At 42.4% G+C, this 22,280-nt stretch overlaps 2 protein-coding genes across 6 annotated transcripts in view; both read right to left on the reverse strand.

Annotated features, from left to right (window-relative positions):
- ANKRD44 (ankyrin repeat domain 44) overlaps positions 1–22,280 on the reverse strand; it is a 120,500-nt gene that overhangs the window by 60,079 nt on the left and 38,141 nt on the right. For all 5 annotated transcript variants that reach the window (XM_071747864.1, XM_071747863.1, XM_071747867.1 and 2 more), the window contains exons 2-3: positions 8,300–8,383; positions 2,017–2,095 (exon numbers count right to left, since the gene is read on the reverse strand). In XM_071747864.1, the coding sequence (XP_071603965.1) occupies positions 2,017–2,095; positions 8,300–8,383 (163 nt within the window). The remainder of the gene's footprint in view (positions 1–2,016; positions 2,096–8,299; positions 8,384–22,280) is intronic.
- SF3B1 (splicing factor 3b subunit 1) overlaps positions 1–22,280 on the reverse strand; it is a 152,955-nt gene that overhangs the window by 52,177 nt on the left and 78,498 nt on the right. The window lies entirely within an intron of this gene.

A 22,280-nucleotide genomic window follows, 5' to 3' on the forward strand; every position in this document is an offset into this window, starting at 1 on the left:
AGTTTGCAGAATGAAGAGGTGAAGCAAAGGGGAGGTGCTGCTGCCTTTGGAGCCTACTTCACAGAGAGATGACTGTAACTAAGAGGTGTTTATAACAGCACATAAATCCACCCCTCCTAACTTCATAAACCTCCAAACCTGCTCTTGGGTATAAGAAAGGCAGGAACAATGCATGGGCAGACCATGCAACACAAGATGAGTTTTGACCTGTGCTGAGCTAAGCTGGGAAAGACCCACAGCTCCTGCAGACTGAACCCTAGGTCACAAAAAAAAGTCCAATTTTTAAAAGCCCACCTTATAAGTTTTTCACACTCCCTCAGATATATTAAAAAAAACCAAACAAACAACAAACAAGATATATCACCTGCAATTTTTTGCTGTTGACCAGAAAAAAACCTAAAGCCCATGGATGACATTTTGGCAGTGAGGTGCTGGAACTAAGGGTCCCAAAAGAATACCAGGCAATCTCCCCCCAAAATGTACAGAGGAAATGCCTGGCAACTGGAATTCTCACTTCCTGCCTTCTCCTGGTGTGGTCAGGCAAGTAACCCAAAGAAAAACCTTTGTGTGGTCTGCATTAACACCCTGATGATCCAACCCTGAAACTGGCTGGAGCTCTAAGCAGGGGGTTGGGATCAGGTAGCCCCTAGAAATCCCTTTTAGCCTGGATCATTCTAGGCTGGAAATTGGAAGGTGCCCTGCAATCACAGGACTGATGGTTCTGAAGGAACTTTCTTTAAAATACTCACAGCTCATTTGAAGTATGGTCCAATCATTTTTGAAACCAAACCATTCCCAGGGCTGCTTGCCAGGGATTACACCTTTATGCCATAAGGTTCTTTTCAATCCCACATCCTTAAACCACTGTAAGCTTTGTCCTTACTACAATTTGGAATTTTTTTTTTTTTTTTCTCACAGCACTTCTGAACAGGCAGGCATTACATTACATCCCTACTCTGAGCTAGAAAACAAAAATCCAGGAAAAGCTTAATGAGCAGAGTCAGCATGAGGGATGAAAATGGCTTAGCCCAGCATTAGGAGTCTGCTTCAGTCTTTGTCACAGCCACACCCAAGGCAGAGGCACTTTGAGCACCTATGGCCAAACACCCATCAGTCTCCCTGAATATGTGTGTGAGCTGCTGCTTTTGTGCATCATTCCTCATCCTAAGGCATCAGATGACAACACACAGGATGAGCTTTTTGGCAATGCCCCAGCAAAGCATTTAAACTAATATACACAAGGGATTTATGCTTTTTTTTTTTAAAGGGAGAATGAAAGCATTTAGACAAACTTTTTTTTTTTCCTAACAAATTCCTCCTTTTTTTTTTTTTTTAAGGTATTATCCACAAGAATATCATACATTTCAAAAATATATTTGTTAGTACATATCAGCTCCTTCCAAAAACCCAACAGTTGCTCTGCCTCTGATTTGCAAGCTCCTGGGTTTAATTTATTTAGACAGATCCTACTGCACAGTTTCTCTTCTCCAAATCAACTTCCTGACTCTTAGAATCATGTTTCTATAGTAAATACCACTTACAAATTAGACAAACTCATTCATAACTTTTTTTTGCTATTGTTCCATCATAATTTTTCTTTAATGGGAATCCTTGGCTTGCACTCCCAGACATGAGCCTGCATTTCAAATATGCACTTCAGCAAGTTACAATCCCCAAATATTTTAAGTTTGAATGCTTTAGAAGTTTTTTTAGAAACAGTTGCTTTACTCATTCCACTTGGTCACAGTGCATGCTTGATAACTGTATCATCAAATTTAAAGATATTTTCCAAATTTAAAGATATTTTCCAAATTTAAAGATATTTTCCAAATTTATAGATATTTTCCAAATCTATAGATATTTTCCAAATCTATAGATATTTTCCAAATCTGTAACAACTGCAACCAGCTCTGTGAAAATCAGACACTGGCCAAAGCTGACTCATGTTTAGGTGATCTCTGTAGCTTTAAAATTAGCTAATTTACCAGTTACTAAGAGTGAGGGACAGAGCCTTACCTGACAAAATGAGCAGCTCAATGATGTCTGCATCCCCCAGGAATGATGCAACATGAAGAGGAGTTCGTTTCTCAGCATCCTGCAAGGCCATAAGTTGTCCAGTTAGAAAACATCAGCAATAACTACAAGTCTTGGTGTTAAAGAACAAGGGGTTGGTACACATAGGTTACTTTTTAATGTGCATTTCTGTTTGTAATCAGAAATGCAACCTCAACCAGTGTAAGAACAAAATTCAAGGTCTGAACACCACACTCCCTCCCAGTAACCCTCAGCTTTTTTACCACTTGGTTCCATGACCCCTGGACTTGGTTTCATTATCCCAGTAAGCTACTGTTACTGGAAGATCAAATCAAAGGTAAAATGAGTCAAGACATCATCCTTGGGTCTCTTTTGGAAGCATTTGCCACTCTTAAGTAATGTAACAACTTAATTCTGATGCTTCTGGGCATCAGAGTTTTGTCACCAGCAAGGTGGCAGCAGGCTCTTCAGGAACAAATCCCTGGAGAATAGTTTGGAGCCTGACACAAGGACAAGATGCAATCATCTCAGTCCACAAAGGTTCTTCTGCACCATTCAGCCTGGCTGTCTACAGCAGCCCAAAATGGGCTTGTACACCTTGATTGACCTTTAAACACAAATAAAGGAAATATTACCAGTCAGATCTGTGCCTTTAAACTTAGGAGAACTGCTAATAATCATTTATACAACTGAGATACATCCAATTTCATTTAATTTCTGTTATTTTCAGCCATACAGAGTCCCATTTTCAGGATTTTCTTTTCTAACTTCAAGGTGTCTAAACACAGTGTTTACAAAAATTCTCTTTTATTACTTTTTTCCAATTATGCCACAGGGCTTTAAAAGAAACTATAAATCATCATCATAGAGGCACCAAAATAAACCAAAAGCACTCCTAGTAGTGCTAATCATGCTATTTGACCCCCTTTTCTAGTCCTCAAAGCATTTCATTTTAATACCAAAAAAAAAAAAGCTCTAAGAGACTTCTCAATGATTTCATTACAACCTCTGAGAATTAAATGCTGGTAACAGACACAACACCTCCTGCAAATGACAGCAAGACAAAATCCCCACCATTGCTTCTGCTCTCTCCCTGAAACATCTCTGAGCCTGTCAAGTAAAACATCACTTTTAAGATGCCTCCAAGGTCACCCACTGCCAGCTATTTTGGGCTATCTTCAAAAGGATGCTATGAATATGGACAAAGCAGTGCAGCAGAACCATTTGTCCTGTGACTGCTGATTATTGTTTTCCAGCACTCTGAGGCACAGAGCCATTGGTCACCAGAAGTTACACTGATTTTTAATTTTTTTTTTTTTTAATGTTTGTGTGTTTTTTCAAACATAGATGGTGTATGTAGTCCTAGAACTCTGCTGCAGTGGGGTTTAGTCATAAATACTGGGCATTAAGCTCTCAAAAGATGGATTAGGTGGCATCTTGTCACAAGTCAGGGGGGAAAATACCTTACAGACCTTCACCTCCTTACATGGCAGGGAAATCAAAAGGATATTAAGCAGGGCTCATCCAGCACTGGCTGCTGAAGAACCAAAACCACAAGCTGGATTCCCTCAGATGTTCAGTTTCTAAGTTACAGCCCACCCTGGATGAGCTTTTCCAGGCTAGGTGAGTGCACAGGGCAGAAATGATAAAAGGATTACAAATAGCATTAAGACAAAGAATCAGACCTTCTTCAAGTGCAGTTCTCAGAGGAACAAAAAGTCAGTAAGAGACAGCAGATAAGCTGAACAATGGCTAGAGCATCATGCCAAGATGATTTAAACTCTCTCTCTCTTCCCAGAACTCTTGGCTCACAGGAAAGGGGATGCTGCATTTTAACATTCTCTGGACATATTAAAAAAAATAACGTAAAGATAAAAGAAATCAAGAATTTAAGAACCAGGCAATTGAGGACAGAAGGCCACAGCAAGAAAAGCACTCAGCACATGCTTAAAGTGTTCAAGTGATGGCAGTGACACCCAGATTAGCAGAACAGTGGCTGGGAGGAACCCTATCAGCAAATGGGAAATATTCAGGCACCACCAGCAAAAGGCCAACAGCTTCAGCCTACATCTCAAAGTATGTCATGGGTTTCAACTTTTATATCACCTGTAGCTATTCAGATCAGGTCTTTGGAAAAGAGTCATTTGTTAGTAAAATATAAGTGCAACTGCTACAGAAAATGAATGCCTGTATCCTCTTTTTGTCACCAAACTGAGCAGCCAAGAGGAGCAGCTCAGCATAGAAGGAAGGGCCACAGAAAGTGAGAGGATGAAGGTTGCCTAGGAAGAGACTTCCTTGTTTAAGGAAAGAAACTTACACTATTTAAATAGCACAAATTAGCTGGGACCACTGCAAGCCCCCAAACAATCAGATCCAGTTGACTCCAGGAAAATCAAATATTGGGAACTGATTAGCAACAACTGAAGGAGCTAAAAGGAAACAAACAGCTACTGCTGGGGCTACTTACAACCACCCAGAGCCAAAAGCTGATGCTGTGCAAAGAAGATCTCTGCTGCTTCAGGATTTCCTCCCTCTCAGATTCTTTTATGTGATTCACAAAGCAAATCCAGAAGCCCAACTGTGAGCATCAGCTGGGAGGTGAAAGTCAAGCTGTGCAGATTATGCCCAGCACTTATTCTTCTGTTATTACCAAGCAGAGAAGTTCCCATCTCAAAGTGCAGATCCTGGTGCCAGCACCTCTGGGACAGGCAAATATTTTGATTTTCCAGAGGTAAGAAAAATTACCTTCCCTCCCCAACACTTTCCTTCCATGAGGCTGACAGTATCCTGGATGCTAGGAAAACAGAGCTTTTAAAATTAATTAATTATCTCTGATTAAAGACTGCAGAAACTGTTATCATAAATTAAAGGAAATCCTGGAGTGTTTGTAGCAGTGAGTTTCCAGTGTAGAACTCAAAAGTTAAACAACTCCTCCATTTCCATAAATGCAATATTGAACTGGGGGGTTCTTGACAGCACAAGAACATGCATCACCCATGATGGAAAAAACAGATTGAGAAAATTCAGGCTGACACTGCTGCCTTTGGAGAAAATAAAGAAGCTACAGGCAGACACATATTCACTGGTCTCAAACATTTTAAGGCCAAGGATACCAAGATACAGATCAGCAGGTACAGAGAGATAAAAGCTTAGTACCCATGAGGATACCAGCATGCTGTACAAGGCAGCTCAGTATTTCACTGCTCCAACAGAAACCTCTTCCCAGTTCAAGCAACTCCTTTATAAAATAAACCAATTTCTATTTATTTTCTAAAAGAAAAAATATTTCTTCCCAACTAACACAGCCTTTTGAACATCAATGTAATTTTAGTGTTCAGTCTCCTCACATTCCTCAGAACTGTTAATAGTTTTCTTCTATAGGGAAAAAAAATACATTATCCAGCACTTCCCACTTTAATTAACTGCATATCAGGTGCATTCCCACTGAAAACACAGCTATTAGCCCAAACCAAGCTGTCATACTGCATCAAAGCAGAAGGCTCCCAAAGTTCTTGAGGAAATAATTTATTTTTTTTCAAGGCAATGCAGCACAGCAGACCTCCAGCTAGAAGAGGAACATCTACTTCTAGGATGGCTTTCTTCTCCTGGGAGACTCCCCAGGGCCAAAAAGAAAACCATCAGTCCTTGGAGAAGGGCAGAAACAAGGGTCTAGATCCCAAAATCCCACACTCCAGCCTCTCCTCCTCCCAAGCCAAACGTGTTGCTCCAAACTGAATGACAAGTTGGTTTTCAGAGCAGCTATTCCAAGCATGAAAAGCTTTCCAGACTCACAATCCTCAACATGCACACACTTGTACCATCTCAAAAAGCATGCTTAGCAATTCTACAGACACATGTATCATTTGTCTGTGTGTGAAGACCTGGATAAACCCCAAACCCTCCTGCTAAATCCTTGCCTTACCAAGCAGGATGGGGAAAAGAGGTAATACACAGCATTCATCCATGCCTCCCCACAAGGGTTTCCTTCTTGCCTTCCTTATCCTGGAATAAATCACCTTCTAAACACAAGTTCCTGCCTGCAAGGCTTTGCATTCTCTGCTGGTGCTGTTCTTCTGCTCATTTTTCTGCAGAGATGCTCCAGAGGTGGAAATGCCAAGGGTCACTACACCTTGACATGGTTGGAACCCAGAACAAGTTATTGCAGCCCACTTTGATCCTCACTTTCCTAAAAATATGAGTATAGTAGAAGATATCCTGAGGAAATAGAAGTTTTGCATGTATTTTGGTTTTCAGGGTTTTATTCAAGAAAAAAAGCAGCACTAGGGGATAAATAATAATAAAAAAATAAAAATAAACAGGTGAAGAAATGTCTGGTTTGGCTTGCAAACATCTCATCATCTATGGGAAAGAATACTGGAAGGGGGGTTTGCCCTTTTGAGCTTGATCTTGGAATTTTTGAAGGGAAACTAAACTGGAAGACTGAGATGAAATTGGACAATGGGCAGGAAGGGTTCTGGTTTAGTAGAAAATTGTGGCACAGCACATTAGAACTGGACTCTGTAGGTGTAGGGTGCTGCACAGCTCCATCTATTACAAACCCCACCTAACCAGGAGTCAGAATAATCTTCCCAAAGTAAAATCATCCCTACATCCCCCCATCATCCCCACAATTATAGCAGCAACAAGAACACAGCCATTCTCATCAACATACACTTCCCAGCTTGGAAAGACACTAATTATTTTACCAGGAAAAAAAAAAAAAAAAAAAAAAAAGTAACCTTCTAAACTTCTAATTTGCTCTAAACTCTTTCCTCTGAGATTAATTTTTTTTTTAGGCAGTATGTATATACACCCCTAATTTCACATCATTTCTCCATGGCCTGTTTATTTCTGCCTTCCAAAAAGCAATTATTAAATCTTCAGAAATCACCACAGCTTGCTGCAAAACCAAGAGTTTTATTTTGTTTCCCTGCTCGACCTCCATTTGAACTGCTCCAGCATTAACACAGCAAACCAAAACCATCAACAAAGGGCAAACCCCTGCCAAACAGTGTCAGAGTTTCCTCTCAAGTGAGCAACCAAGCACTAGAGAAACATTAACATGGAAGTAATTAACAACACCCTTAAAATAGAAATGTAAGCACACGGTGCAAATTGCCAGCTCACAGCACAAGGGGGAAAAAATTCTGTTTTGCTCTTCTTTAGGTGACATTTGAAGCATTTGACACTTGTCTGCAGTCACTACCCAGAACACAACCTTCAGAGTTGGTGCTGATGGGTACTTTAATTATTCCAGAGAATCAGCTCTGGTTTCTTTGCTCCTGATGAAATAGCTGTTTAGGCAAAGGATGGATGGACTTGGAGCACCTTTAACAAGATTGTGGGCAAGATCACTCAAGTTCAAAGACTTTTTCTCTTAAGTACATTGGTACTCATCTGTAAAACACACATTCTTCATTCAGTATTGCCTCTGACAGCTGGGAACACCTCCCTAGCAACTATCACTACCACACCTGCAGCCAAAGGATAGAAAAACATTGGGGAGTCTACAAGAAGCTTGCACAAGAAATGCTCTTTAAAAAAAAAACCTTCTTTGGTGGTTTGGTTTTGTTTCTTCCTTTCTTTTTTTTTTTTTTTTTCTAAGACCATCAAGGAAAATAAATCAGGAGGAAACTCAAGACAGATGATGCTTTAAGCAAGCACCTTCAGAAATTTATTTCTCAAAACCAACCAGGTACTGATAAATCTTTGATCAGATTCCCCATTTAAAACACCTTCTGCAAAAAGACCATATTCAAATGGAGATAAGTTTTTTTTTCACTGCCAAAACACTGAACTACTACTTGTTTACAGCTGATTACCATTGTTCTGGCTAGAAGAAGCCAAACTGCAGAACAGTAATTCCTTTGTGGGCAAACTGTGGCCAAGATACTGCTTCCTTACTCTCTCTGCTGAGACCTGTTCTGAAGCTTTATTTCAAGTGCAGTCAAATGCTGCTCCTGATCTGCAAAGACTCTTCAGAAAAGGAAACTCTACAGAGAGTAAAAATATGTTGTTTTCAGCTGGTTTCATTCATTTTCTCAGGGAGAGAAAAAACACTGTCCCTGACTGACCTGCACATTTGGAATAATGACCAGAAACTTCTACAGTTCCAAGTCACCTGCCTGAGATAATTCTGTTCCAGATGATTCCACAGGAACCCCAAATCTCACCCAAAGAAATTCCCTCCTGTTAGGTGTCAGTTCCTAAGGATATGATTAATATTGTCATTAAAACAGCTTGGGTAGCATCTCAAGCCACATACCAAGGCATTGACATCCTCAGTCTTGTAGATCAACATCCTTATCTCTTCTGGGTCCCCACTGAAGATGGCTTGGACCAGTGGTGGCTGGAAAAAAAAAAAAAAAGAAGCAGTGTTACAAGTTGGGTTGTTTTCTGTTGAAAAACAGATTGGTTTTGCTAACATTTACCAAACCTCCAGACATCATACAACAAATCCCTGAGGAGATGTGATCAGGAGGGACCATCAGTTTGCTCCAGGATAAGCTGAAGGCAAGAGGGTGTTTGGAGGTGTAAGGAGTGTGTGTGTGTGTATGTGTGTGTGAGTGTGAGTGTGTGTGTGAGTGTGTGAGTGTGAGTGTGTGCACAAACAGGGACCCCCATCAGAATGGCAACTTTTGTCAACAACACACAATTAGCCCAGATGTTCTCCTTGGCATGGATGGGGAAAACCAATTACATCAGAGCTTGCTGGGTGCTTGCAGATTGAATGGTCACAGAGCACAAATATAGAAACAGAACACGATGCAGATAATGAATTTCTGGGTGGTTACTGAACATCTCGGATCTTTTTACTGAACAAACAAGTTTATTTTAACCACCCGAGAAGCAAAATAATTATCTTATTGTTTCAAGTCTGTCATTAGGCCATTATGAATCAAAATGGATGAATAAATGATCAGGAGAAACATGCCCTGCTCTCTCCTCTGGCACTGCTGGCATCACTGGGAGGGAGCCCTGCTCATGCTCAGCTGCTCCCTTAAACATCCAGAGCTGGCAATCTCAGTCCTTCTGCCTGGGTTTGATCTGGAGCCCCAGCAGCAAATAGCCAAGTTATTACCCAAGCTGGCAGGCAGCTGAATTGGAAAACAAAACCACAAACCCTCCCCCTCCTTGCTGCTGGGGACTCAGGAAAAGAAAGGGAAGAAATTGCAAAGATAAAACAAACCTCACCCCGAGCTCACTGCCCACCTCCAGGCTGCCCTGTGGCCCTACCAGCCATGCAGCCAGCAGAAACTTAAAAAAAAAAACCCAAAAATGGAAGCATGCATGACTGCTTAAATACCTAAAACCACAACAGTCCCTAAAAGCCTGTGGAATTTATCTAGCTTGTAAACAGGTTATCCAACAGTTCACAAACAGAAAATACCACCTCTCCTCACACTGCAAAATTCATCAGCCTCAAATGTGGAAAACACATTTCTAAGTTGAGGGAGTCTATTTTAATCCCTTATGTCCTTGGGAAAAGATTCACACTGGAATTTCATTCTCACCACCCCTCTGGACAAACCCAACACCTTTTATCATGACAGTTTGCAGTCTTAGGTATTGCAATGGAGGTTGAGAGAAAGAAAGAAGAGGGAAAGAAGAGGGAAAGAAGAGGGAAAGAAGAGGGAAAGAAGAGGGAAAGAAGAGGGAAAGAAGAGGGAAAGAAGAGGGAAAGAAGAGGGAAAGAAGAGGGAAAGAAGAGGGAAAGAAGAGGGAAAGAAGAGGGAAAGAAGAGGGAAAGAAGAGGGAAAGAAGAGGGAAAGAAGAGGGAAAGAAGAGGGAAAGAAGAGGGAAAGAAGAGGGAAAGAAGAGGGAAAGAAGAGGGAAAGAAGAGGGAAAGAAGAGGGAAAGAAGAGGGAAAGAAGAGGGAAAGAAGAGGGAAAGAAGAGGGAAAGAAGAGGGAAAGAAGAGGGAAAGAAGAGGGAAAGAAGAGGGAAAGAAGAGGGAAAGAAGAGGGAAAGAAGAGGGAAAGAAGAGGGAAAGAAGAGAGAGAGAAGAGAGAGAGAAGAGAGAGAGAAGAGAGAGAGAAGAGGGAAAGAAGAGGGAAAGAAGAGGGAAAGAAGAGGGAAAGAAGAGAGAGAGAAGAGAGAGAGAAGAGAGAGAGAAGAGAGAAGAGAGAGAGAAGAGGAAGAAGAGAGAGAAGAGGAAGAAGAGGAAGAAAAGAAAAAAAAAGAAGAAAAAGAAGAAAAAGAAAAAAAAGAAAAGAAAAATAAAAAAAGAAAAAAAAGAAAAAAGAAAAAAAGAAAAAAGAAAAAAAAGGAGAAAAAAAAGAAAAAAAAAGAAAAAAAAAGAAAAAAAAGAAAAAAAAGAAAGAGGAAAAAAAATGCATTTAACTTGAAGCATTTAGCATGCTTCCTTCCCAGCCTGTGCCAGAAGAGTCACTCCCCAAACCATCTGAGCCTCTTCCCTTCTCCATCATCTGCCAAACCCAAAGAAATCAGAATTTGGCTTAGAGTGAGATGGTCTCCTTGCTGCATTTTCCTCAAGCCAAAGAAACAGTTAACAGTAATTCTCTAGTCTTATGCCCACAAGCATATGGTAATAAAATAAAATAATAAAACAATTATGATAAAATAAAACGATAATGGTAATAAAAATTACCATTTCCTAGATTCAGAGTAACAGCAACATCCAGGAAGACTCAGCCTGACCCAGCCACCTGTTTTTTCAGGAACTGCTGGAGCTTTTTAATTCCTGTCAGCTCCTGAACAGAGAAAGCAGATGGAGAGTAACACAGTTTTCTTCCAACCCATAACCTACAGAAGGGTCCTCATCTCAATTTTTGCCCACCCCACCACAGTCATCAGCACCCAGCTCCTTCCATCAAACCCCAGCATTTATTTGGCCCCTGAAGCAGGGTCTAAGCCTCCCACTGCTGATGCACAAACCTTTGCTGGCAGCAGATGGCTGCCACAAGCCCATTTGCAAAGCCTTCAGTCCCTCAGCCCTTTTTTCCAAGAGATTTGCTTTTTATAAATTAATTACAATAGAATCCCTCACTGCTAATTGTAACAGCAAGAGGCAGAGATAATGGAGAGCAATCAGAGGCTGTGAATTGGAAAGAGCAGATGAAATCAGCACAGCTCTGACCTTGAGGCACTGTGGTGCAGCTTTCTCCAACTGGCCATTTTTCTTATTTATTATTTCATGTTTTTACTTCTTTTTTTAAAGGTATTAGTTTCTAAGTGAGAAATACAACACTGCTCAGGACATTTTATGCTATTTATTTCAGGATATTTTATGCTATTTTTTATGCTAAGACATGTTTCTGTGTAAGATGCAGTCATGTGTAAGGCCAGAACTATGTTGGGGTGGCATGGCTGCAATTTGAGGTCATGCAAGAATGCCTTCAACTTTAAATAACTTTTTTTTTCTTTTTTTCTTTTTTTTTTTTTTTTTTTTTTTAATATATTCCTGAAGGGCAGTTAATCACACTTCCTGATGATCAAAGTATGATAGATTATGTTATTGGAAATAATTTCTAAAACCTGTGACAAAACATCATTAATGGGTTCTCTCATTGACAGAAATATTTTGCTTTAAAATTCCTCACATACAGAATGAAGGAAAAAAAAAAAAAACATTAAGAAAGCACAGAGGAGGTTATGTATAACTATTATTAGAATTAAGCAAGGGTGCAGGTTTTGGAATGATGAACAACTGTTTCACCAGTGCAGTTATCCAGGGCTCCCAAATTCTTCAGGGAATTTCAGTTGGGAGTGTTCACATATTTTTCCTGAAAATACACCCCAGCAGTCACCAAAACCCTTGCCATGTTGCTATTTCTATAGAGAATTATTCTAAGTACAAAAGTCACTGAGTTCTATCAGTGTTCTGAAATCTGTTACTGGATGCCTCAACTATCATTTTAATTACTACAACCAAAGTGGGTGATGAAGCTCCTAGAAAAACAATTAGCACTTTCATTGAGTAACTGTGACAGGTATTCAGGATTTTGTTTGGGTTTAGATATTCTGACTCACTAACAAGGATTTACTTAACCCAGCTTTTCATTTGACAGGACCCAGAGACAGATGGGGAAAGGATGATGGATTCCCCTGCTGATTTGGTGTAATAGATTATCACTTGGTGAGTGATAAAGTGATGGAAAACTGAGTGAAAATCAGTTCTGCATTGATCCTTCACTTGTTCTAATCCTATGACATCAAGTTTCTGGACTGAACCCTTGGATAGGTCCACGGGCTCACTCATCCCTCTGTAACTGGCAAGACAAAGCAGCAGGAAACATCACAGCTTCAAGTGTGATGATTTTGTCAGTGTTTTGCCAAACTCTTTTTTTTTTTTTTTTTTTGCAGGGAATCAAGGTTCCAAGGTTGTCTGCAATGTCACACCATGTACAGCTATTTCCTTCCACTGCTCACAGCACAAGACTACTCCTCTTCCTAATTTTAATTTAGGACTTCCTCCCTCCAAGCAGTCAATACATGAACATGAAATGCTGGTTTAGCTTAAAAGTCTGGATGAATGAGCAGTCATAAACTGGATTTCTCTTAATTCTTAGCTTGCATTTCCCTGGTGCTTGCTAAGTATGGAATTATTCAAGACTAAGCACTTTTTAGCAAGCCTTGCAGTCTATGTCACTTGCACCACCTGTTTGCCTTCTACTGTGTTTCAGGAATTAATTGCTGGGTATATAACAAAGAGAATTTTACTCTTAATTTTTTCTTTTAACAAAGATTCCATTTCTGCTACTGGGATTGCTACAGTGCTGGCTTCAGGCAGCAAAGTACTTTCACTGACCTGCTATTTGGAGAATAATGTCCTTGCATGGTTGCTAAGGAGTGTTGCAGAGCAATTACAGATTTTTGCTGTGAGTCTCTTAAGGAATCCTTGTCCAAGCTACTGAAAGGCCACTGGAGAGATTAAAATCTGTAAAGAGGGTGCAATGGTCCCCTGGAAGCAGCCCTGTGGCAAACTGACAGCATTATTTAGTGAGCAAAAGTACCTACCCTAGGACACTTATACTGACCAGGTTAAGAAAACCCCTGTACACTGCAATATTTTGAATATGGCAGGGAAAGTTTTTCACTTAATTTAATTCTATTTTCTTACGCCCTTCTGTTTTTTCCAAACTAGCTCCATTAATTATAAAACTTACACACAATCCACTGCAGAGAGGGCAGCATTTATGCCTACACATTGCTACAAAACTTCCATTTGTTCCATTGTTTCCATGCTCCAGGAACAGCAAACTTACAAGACACACAGAGACTTTCAACAGAACCCAACTCAACACTCCTGAAAGGAAGAAAAACTCTGGGTAGATGCTCTTACAGACTCCAAGAAGACCTTCATGCTGTTTGCAAGGCCAATTATTATTTCACTCCCTGCCACACTGTGCTCTGAGCTGCTTGGAGGGATGTGCTGGGCATTTCAGTCTCTTTGCAAGTACAGTCAGCTTTTTCTGTAAGGTCTCCCCATTTCTCCCCATGTCATTTGCAACAGCCTCTTCTTGTTTGGCTTCTCCAAAACCACAGCTTGCCTCCATCCTTCAGACTACAAAAAAGCCTGGGGAGTTGATGGTGCAAAGGCACACAGGGAATGCACTTGAGAGGAGCTGTGAAGAATCAATCACTGCTTCATTTCCCTCCTAAGATTAGGAAAAATATTGTACATAAACTGAAACTACAGCATTTATCTAGTACCTAAACTTCCAGTGGCTTCACCACCAAAGACTTGAACACCTCCAGAAACATCTGGTGCAGAAGTGGTTGGAATAAGGTGATTCTAACATGAGCAGCAGCTCCTGGCACTGAGTTTAATCCCTGGTATCCATTCCTAGCTGAGTGACAACCAACCACAAGCTACAGAAATGGAGCAGCTCCCACCTTGCTGGGGTGGCTTGTGCAGACAGTGGGTCCTCCAGGCAGTGTGACCCAGGGGAGAGCCTGCTTCCCACCCACCCTTCCAGCTGGATTTGGCTGGGTGCCTGGGATCCAGTCCTGATCAGGAAATTCAGGCCTACCAAAATGCCTTTCTGCATCAGCAGGATGGAAAAATCCAATGGTGGGCTTCAGAAGACCAAGGCTGTGTTCCAAAGCTGCAAGTTCTCCTTCATTCCAGCTACTGGACACCATAAGGGGAAGGGGGAAAATGGATGATTACTGGCAAAGGGCTCAGCAAAGATGCCTGGAACAAGACTATGATGGAAAGGTTAAAAACAGCAGCCACTAAGGCTCTTGTTTTGAACACTGCCTCACACTGTGTGGAACCAGACCACCTGAACTGCTTAGAGCATGGCTTAACCCTGAAAAAGGGGCTGTCACAACTCATCCTGCATCACCTGCTTTTAAATTATTTCCTCTCCATACCAGTCAGGCCTCTGCAATAGCAAACTGGGCTTGAGACTGGAGACACAGACTGAGCTCCCAGGGGCTTCTGGCTCTGCCCCGAGTCAGCAAGACCTCAAAGGCTTTCTCTTACACCCCACCTGCAAAACTCCACATCTCCAGTCAGACAGAGAAAACAGCAGAGCTGATTCTATAAAACCTCACCACAGCTAACCATTTAGTGAGTGATGTGCAAACCTGAGGATACTTCCATTCCCTTTCCCATAAGCACACTGCTTGTGCAGTAACCAGAATAAACCCTCTGCCCACCCCTGCCTCCTCACCATTCCCTAACACCCTCCTGTTCCCATCCTCTATCTACTTGCCTCCTTCAAGAGATTTAAACCTTGGCTTTTCTCTCTGCTGCCCCATTTCCATGCTGCTGGAGCAGGAGAGCTGCAGTTCTGAGGTGATGCCCACCTGAACACCTCTACCTGCAAATCCACACTGCCAAACACACGCTGCCGTTTCAAGCAAGTGGGAAAGAAAGAAAACCATTAAGCAAAATGTTGGGGGGAGGGGGGAAGGAAGTATTGCAACACATTGAGACAGCTAAAACCTTAACACCAGGCTTTTTTAGTCAAGTTTTTGTGATACTTAAAAAGGAAAACAGTCAGGATTGACTCTGCCTGTGCCAGGCTGGGTCCAGCCCCAGCCTTTCTCTTCGCACAGTTTCTGATCGGCCGCTCCCGAGGGTGCAGAAAAAGCCTCCCAGCAGATCTATTTCTGGCTGTTAGCTTGGCTCCAGATTTTGGCTGCCTCCCATTTTGCATGATGAAGCCTATCAGCTGCCCCAAGAACTGCTTATATTTCCAGGTGAAGCAAAGGTTACATCCTGCCCTGCCCGGAATCCTGAAATTCCTCTACACGCCAAATATGCTGCGAGCAGCCTGTGTTTTGTTAAACTTATCAGTTAAAGGCACCAAAATAACTCAAGGCATCTTAAATTTAGATCACTTCCAAAAAGGAAAAGGAGCTAAGCATGTTTAATTCAGCTTGCCCAGTGTCCTTTCCTTCATTCTCATCACTGGAGATTGGCCACTGCTCTCGATTTAAGTGCTGGGGTTTTGTTTTGGGTCGGACATCTGGGGCTGGAAGGGGATGGTGGGGTTTTTTTTTTTTTTGAGTGCCTGCAGATCATATCAGAACATTAGTTAATAAATACTGTCTGGAAGTCACATTAATCAAGTGGAGACAAAGACTCAGCACGCTGCAGAGTAGTTAAAAGAAGAAAGCCTTTTTAAAGGAGGCAAAAATAAACACAGTGGCGTAACATTTCTTGCATTCACCAGCGTTTGGTGCCCATTTTTAGTGGGTTTTAAAAGTCTGCTGCAGGCAGCACACTAAGATTTCTTGGAATATCTACAAAGATTGAGGATAATCCATCCGGTGGTGTCCTGACTTTATCTTGCCCTCATGAATCTGTCTGCTCAGTTTCTGGGGGTTTTGTCTCCACACAAAGTGTAATATCCCACAACAAACAGGGCAACACCAATCACAGGGCTGTTGCTGATGGCACTACCAAAAAAAACGACCCAGTTCCTTTAATCCATTCCCCTGGGGGAGTGCTGCAGCACCGATCCATTTGGATACTCCTTGTCACACGGATATTTTGACTCCTGGGACTTCTGCATCTTTCTTTCTTCCCCTCCTCTTCCTTTTTTCCCCTCCTCCATCATCTTGGGAGGAGCGGGCAGGCAGGCCTGGGACCAGGGCCACGTTTCTGAACAAGAGGGCAGCAAAAGTGAAATCCCTGGGGGCTTCAGTTCCAGCTGGAGGAAATCATGTGTAAGGCCACTCCCAAGGGAGAGGCACTGTGCCAGGTTACACCACAGCTGCTCCCAGAAGAACCCTCTGTCCTCTCACCCCCCAGGAGCTTGGCTGAGATGTGGCTGGGCAGCACGAGGTTACAAACCTCAAGAGAAATAAAACATCCTCCCAGCAGGGCAGAACTCCAGCAAGTCCAGTGACAGGTCTGCTCCTCACTAGAGACTGAAGAAGAAAGCAGCTGGGGGAGAAGAGCATTTGAGAAAACACCAACCCTACCCCAAGCTTCATTTCCTGCTCACTTGTCCTGCAACAACTCAAACACATTTCAAGCATACCAGTGATGATTTAATTTTTTTTCCAATTTCATGGTCAGAAGGGGAAAAAAAACCCAAGCAAACAAGCAAAAAAAACCCCACAAAACCCAAGCAAACAAAAAGACAACAAAAAAACCCAAACCCCACCAATTCTTTGTGCAAGGGGAATGCCTTGAGGAGCAGACAGGTTCATGCTGGCTGCAGCTGTTCACCTGAACTGACACATCTCCAGCATTTGGTGGCCCCACATCCTCTGGAGACCACTGACATCCTGTGCTCACCCAGCTGCACCAGCAGCAATGGAAACCAAGAAGTAAAAAAAAAAAAAAAAAAAAAAAAAAAGAAAAACTGAGAGAAACGGAAATGCTGCAAATTTATCTTCCTTTAGCTTATGAAACCACAACTTACTCCTCTCCTTCTTGCAGAGGTGAGCAGGAGCAAGCTCCTTGATGTGCACTGCAGCTGGTTTCAGAAATATTTTCTTTTTCTTGCTTCAGTGCAGCAGCACCTGCCTTTCATCTGGCATCTTGAGCATGCAACAGCACAGAGCACCAGCCCTGGGAGCCCCGAGGAGTGTGGCAGTGAAGTGCTGTCCCTGCACACACTGATAATTATCATGCCCTCTAAATAAAAATCCTTTCATTTTTTAGAAAATCAATCCTGACTTAGGGAACTCTAAAGTGGCATCTGATCCTGTAAGGTCTCCCTTGGGAAAATCAGGACTTCCACTGGCTGGTGGTGTCTGGTTTATATTCATGTACACACAGAGCAGGCAGCTATGAACCAGGGAGTGCCTGAATAAATCTGCAAGATACTTCTGAACACAAGGAGGGTCAGAATTTGCAATGGCCTTTACAAATTATACAAATAGCTGGGCTGGAGGGAGATGAGGCCACTGGTGAGGACAGAGGAGAACACAGCGTGCCTGTGAGCAAGAAATCCAGAGTTGTTACAGAGCAATGTGTGGGGGGAAAAAAAAAAAAAAAAAAGAAAAAAAGAATTAGGGACTGCAGCAGAACACAAGCAAATGATGTGATGGGAGAGTGGGAGAGGAAAAGACCTTAAAACAGGAATATGGCTTGCAAAACACACAGAACTCCTTCCATACCACCCAGCAGTGCCAAGGCTGTGACCAGAGTGAGACATTGAGTTGACCTGAAGACCAAACCAGAGCTCTAAAACATGATTTACAGGGAAAATCTAAACAGTTGGGAGCTACCCAGCCTCCAGAGAAAAAAACTGAAAGGGAATATGAGAACAATTTGCAATACATGAAAGGTTGTGACTAAAAAGACCTCCTCTGTTTCCCACATCCCAGATCCACAAAGCTCAACTCAGCTGCACCCAAGGAGGAGGAATTTCTGCTCCTTGAAAGGGAACTCAAACCTGGACACCTTGGTTACCAAATCACTGAGTTATAGGCAGTCCTATCAGAAACAGATCTCATCTGGGGATCACTGAAAAGTCAAAGGGATTCTTTCCTGCAGGCTGCAGCAAACAAAGGGATGGAAGCTGTGAAAGCAAAAGAGCCCCCCCAAAAATTCACACCACATGTAGGTAAGTACAAAGCTTAATGCAGAAAGGACTCCACTTCCAATAAAAAGCAGAGGATGTGTTTTCTAGCATTCCAGCTGGACAATGCACAACAAAAAGAGCAATTACTTAAACAGTGTTCATCAATTTCTCATGGGGCACGAGAGAAATTTCTACCAAAAAAAAAAATCAATAAAAATATGGATATTTCCAGAAGTTCAAGGGGAGTCGAGTGCTTTAGGTGGGAACACATTAATGTGTGGGATGACCCCACAGGACCCCACTTACTTCACTCATAAGAAGGCAATTACAACTCTGATTTTCTTCACATGACTTGACACACTGAGTTTGAGTTAAGGATGGATCTATTTTAAGTATATTTTTACCTAGAAAGGTTGGTTGGACCAGGTGATCCTTGAGGCCCCTTCCAACCTGGCATTCTGTGACTCTATTTTGCAGCCAGGATCTCCCACGTCCCTCACTCTTTTCTTCAGGTTTCAGTCTCTGGTGCTGCCTTTCTGCAGAGCTACTATAAAATTCAGATTTCAAATGCTGAACTGCTGACACTGATAGTTCCACTAACAGCAGAGTAACTACGTGTGAACATGCAGATGAGTCCATCACTGCATCTCATCTCTATCTTTGCATTAGGCTACAGTTGGCACAAAGCTCCTCTCAACAACCCCAGCAGATGTTTCACCTCTGTTTTGAATCTGGAGCAGATTAGCAACATTAGCTGGATCCAAGATATCCTGGTAATATCCTCATCCTCATCACCAACCAAACTAGTGAAGCTGACAGGAGAGAAAAAAGAATAAAAATAAAAACCAAGCTTTGCTGATGAGTGCAATGTCAAGTAGCCAGGCCAAAGAAATGGAACAGGAATTTCAAGAAGGTTTCAATGTTGGCTTTACTGCAGAAACCAGCTCAGGAGCTTCCAAGCATGATGCATATGACTGTGACAAATCCAGCAGCTCCAAAGTGCCTGTACAACCCCCAATTAAACTGAAAGAGGAGCCTGAGTGCTGTAAGGAGCTGCTCTTTCTTCCAGCAAGTTTCCATCACACCTTATGAAGGTGTTTGTCTGAACACCCTCTGAAAAGGGTCTGCAAGACATCTCTGAGATGGTTGCCACAGCTTGGAGAGGCAGTGTGAACCTTCCCTTCAGCACACACAATCCTCTGCATTAAATACAGCTCCAGAGCTGAGAAAAATTCACCTGGAATGGGAAGCATCAGCCAGAAGTGTAAGAGTATGCATTCTCATCAGCTGAGGAAGTAGGATACAGATCTTCCTCTTTCTACTTCTTCTTCTCAGGCAAGCCAGAAAGGGGGAAAGAAAAGAAACAAAACACTTGTTATAAAAACCTTTTTTAAACTCAAACTGCAGGTGCCAGTTCTAACCAAACTAACTCCTTCCTTTATTTTGCTGGAATGGCCACAGCTTATTAAAGCTGCAATTTAATTAGACTTGTGTAGCTTAACTCTTCAGCCTCACATTTATTTTTTGTGAGCCATTCCACTTCAAAAGTGAAAATTTTACTGCTCTGTGTTGTTCTGTCACACATCAGGAGTGCAATGCCAAAAGGAATACTTCAAAGCTTGGAAAAAAGAAATACTGGTGGTGTGGGTTTTCTTTTTTAAACAGAGGTTTTGTATGAAAAGCCAACAAATTTGTATCTTAAGTCTCTAAAGACTACAGATCATTATCTCCCTGGTTCTTTTGTAAATATTCCTGTGTTAGTCTTGTCAAATTTAGCTCAGTAACTACATGACCTTACTGCAAAACAAGATGAACCTGCAGGCATCTGAGAGGCTCAGCTCTTCACTTGTTCAACCCCTTTTCAAGGAACTGGTTTGGTAAACTAAACCTTTGCCCTATTTTTTTTTTGTTTGTTTGTTTGTTTGGCTAAACCATGCAAATCTCTGTCTCACAGCATCCTCCTCTTAGTCCTTGGGAAGCTCTCACCTGCTTCTTATGGTGATGGCACCATCCAAGACCTATGGGATGTAAGAAAGCAAAGTCTTGCTGTGTCACAAAACTTACATTTTTTCCAGATAAGACAGACAAAATGAATTTAAGGACCACCTAGCACTGGTTGCATTTAAGATGATGACAAAAACCTCCAGATTACACCAAGAGCAAACCCACCCTCAACAAGTGAAGCTGCATGATCTTCTGGAGGGGTTGAGGAAGGGTTCAGAGGGGTGGGAAGGGCTGCACCACCTCATCTTCATTCACCATGATTGCAACAGGTTAAAAAAAACCCAGACAAAAAGGACATCTTAAAAAGGAAAGAAAAAAAGGGAAATTGCCTGTTCCCAGAAGCTTGCTGAACTGCTCTCACTGAGAGTTTTGCATGATCTCCTGGAGGGATTGGGGAAGGTTTCAGAGGGGTGAGGAGGGCTCTACCACCTCATCTTCATTCAGCATGATTGCAACAGGTTAAAAAAAACCCAGACAAAAAAGACATCTTAAAAAGGAAAGAAAAAAAGGGAAACATCTTGTTCCCGGAAGTTTGCTGAACTGCTCTCACTGAGAGTTTTACATGATCTTCTGGAGGGACTGGGGAAGGTTTTAGAGGGGTGGGAAGGGCTCTACCACCTCATCATCTTCATTCACCATGATTGCAACAGGTTAAAAAAAACCCAGACAAAAAAAGACATCTTAAAAAGGAAAGAAAAAAAGGGAAACATCTTGTTCCCAGAAGTTTGCTGAACTGCTCTCACTGAGAGTTTTGCATGATCTTCTGGAGGGGTTGGGGAAGGTTTCAGAGGGGTGAGGAGGGCTCTACCACATCATCTTCATTCAGCATGATTGCAACAGGTTAAAAAAAACCCAGACAAAAAAGACATCTTAAAAAGGAAAGAAAAAAAGGGAAACATCTTGTTCCCAGAAGTTTGCTGAACTGCTTTCACTGAGAGTTTTGCATGGGGAAGTACAGGACTCTGCTGCTGGCAGCCACTTCAGAAGGCTCCAGGTTCCCTTCTCCTCTGGGGTGAGAGGAGTTGGAGGGCAGTTTCCCTACATGAAGTCTCATTGCCCAACAAACCCACACTGCAAATGGGACTTGCCCAAGGGGAATTCAGTCCCACTGAGCCAAAATGATGGCTGGCAACCAACCTGCAGCCCTGGGAACTTGGTGATGTTAGCAAACAAGGCAGATGTAACCTTCTCCATCCCAGTGAGATGCCTGTGCAGATGATTTCAGGCTGTTCAAACAGAGGCAGAATCTTGAGCCAGTAACTAAGATGGGAGAGAAGGAGAGCAAAGCCTTCCTGAAGAGGACAAGCACCCACAGCACCCTGTCCTCCTGCTTTGGACCAGCCAACTCTGTGCTCCATCTGACTGGACCAAAACTGGGCTTGCACTGGTCCTGCTCCTCCAGAATTCCAGAGGAAGGAGTTATCCTACTCCATACTTTGAATAAGGCAATCTGGATTTCAGTGGTCTCATTTATATAACCTCCTCCAGACCTCTAACTTGTCAGCTGGACAGCCTGTAAAACCCAGGTGAGATCCATACAGCCATGAGGAGCAGAGTGGAAGAGAGGAAAGCTCTCACCCCCTCCTATGCCCCAGCAGTATGCAGACCATGGGGGCAAACTCCATGTTTCTGATTTATTCTATCTCCAGTTCCCCTCTCTTCTCCCAAAAAATAATGTTTGGGCCCTAGAGGCATTTCAGTATTTCTCCCTTGAATTTTATTTCTATTTTTTTTTCCCTCCTGTAGAGACAGAAGACAAAATCCAAGTCATATTAAATATTTGAACAGGTTTCTGCAAAGCAAGAACAAAGTATTTCTAATCTGGGTCATTTTATAAAGATATTATGGTGTCACTGTGCTAAATTTCTACTCTCTGAGGCAGAGCTGCCACTGGCTCACTTGCTGCACTGACACAAATCCTGGGAAAAGCCCTGGGAAATGTTTTAGGCAGGTTTCTGGGAAGAAAGGAAAGCATGCATCACCTTTTCTAAATGGCTGCACCCAGCCCCACCAGCCTGCTGTGCTTCAGCTGATGGAAGCACAGCCCTGGGAGGAAGTGACAGCTGATAAGAGGACAGACTTTTTGCAGTTTGTCACTGGAGGGCTTGCTGGCTCCAGCTTTCATTCAGCTTGCTGTGCTGAGAGCAAATGCTGGCAGCAATCCCCTCCAAGTTTGCTCAGCAGTGTTTAACAGAGATAAGGGGGGGATGGAAATCACAGCTGGATGTCACCAGCCCCCCCCCTCAGTTCCATTTCATCCCAGCACAATCTTTGCTGTGGCTCC

The sequence above is a fragment of the Heliangelus exortis genome, chromosome 6 (assembly GCF_036169615.1).
Source record: "Heliangelus exortis chromosome 6, bHelExo1.hap1, whole genome shotgun sequence".
Taxonomy (NCBI): Eukaryota; Metazoa; Chordata; class Aves; order Apodiformes; family Trochilidae; genus Heliangelus; species Heliangelus exortis.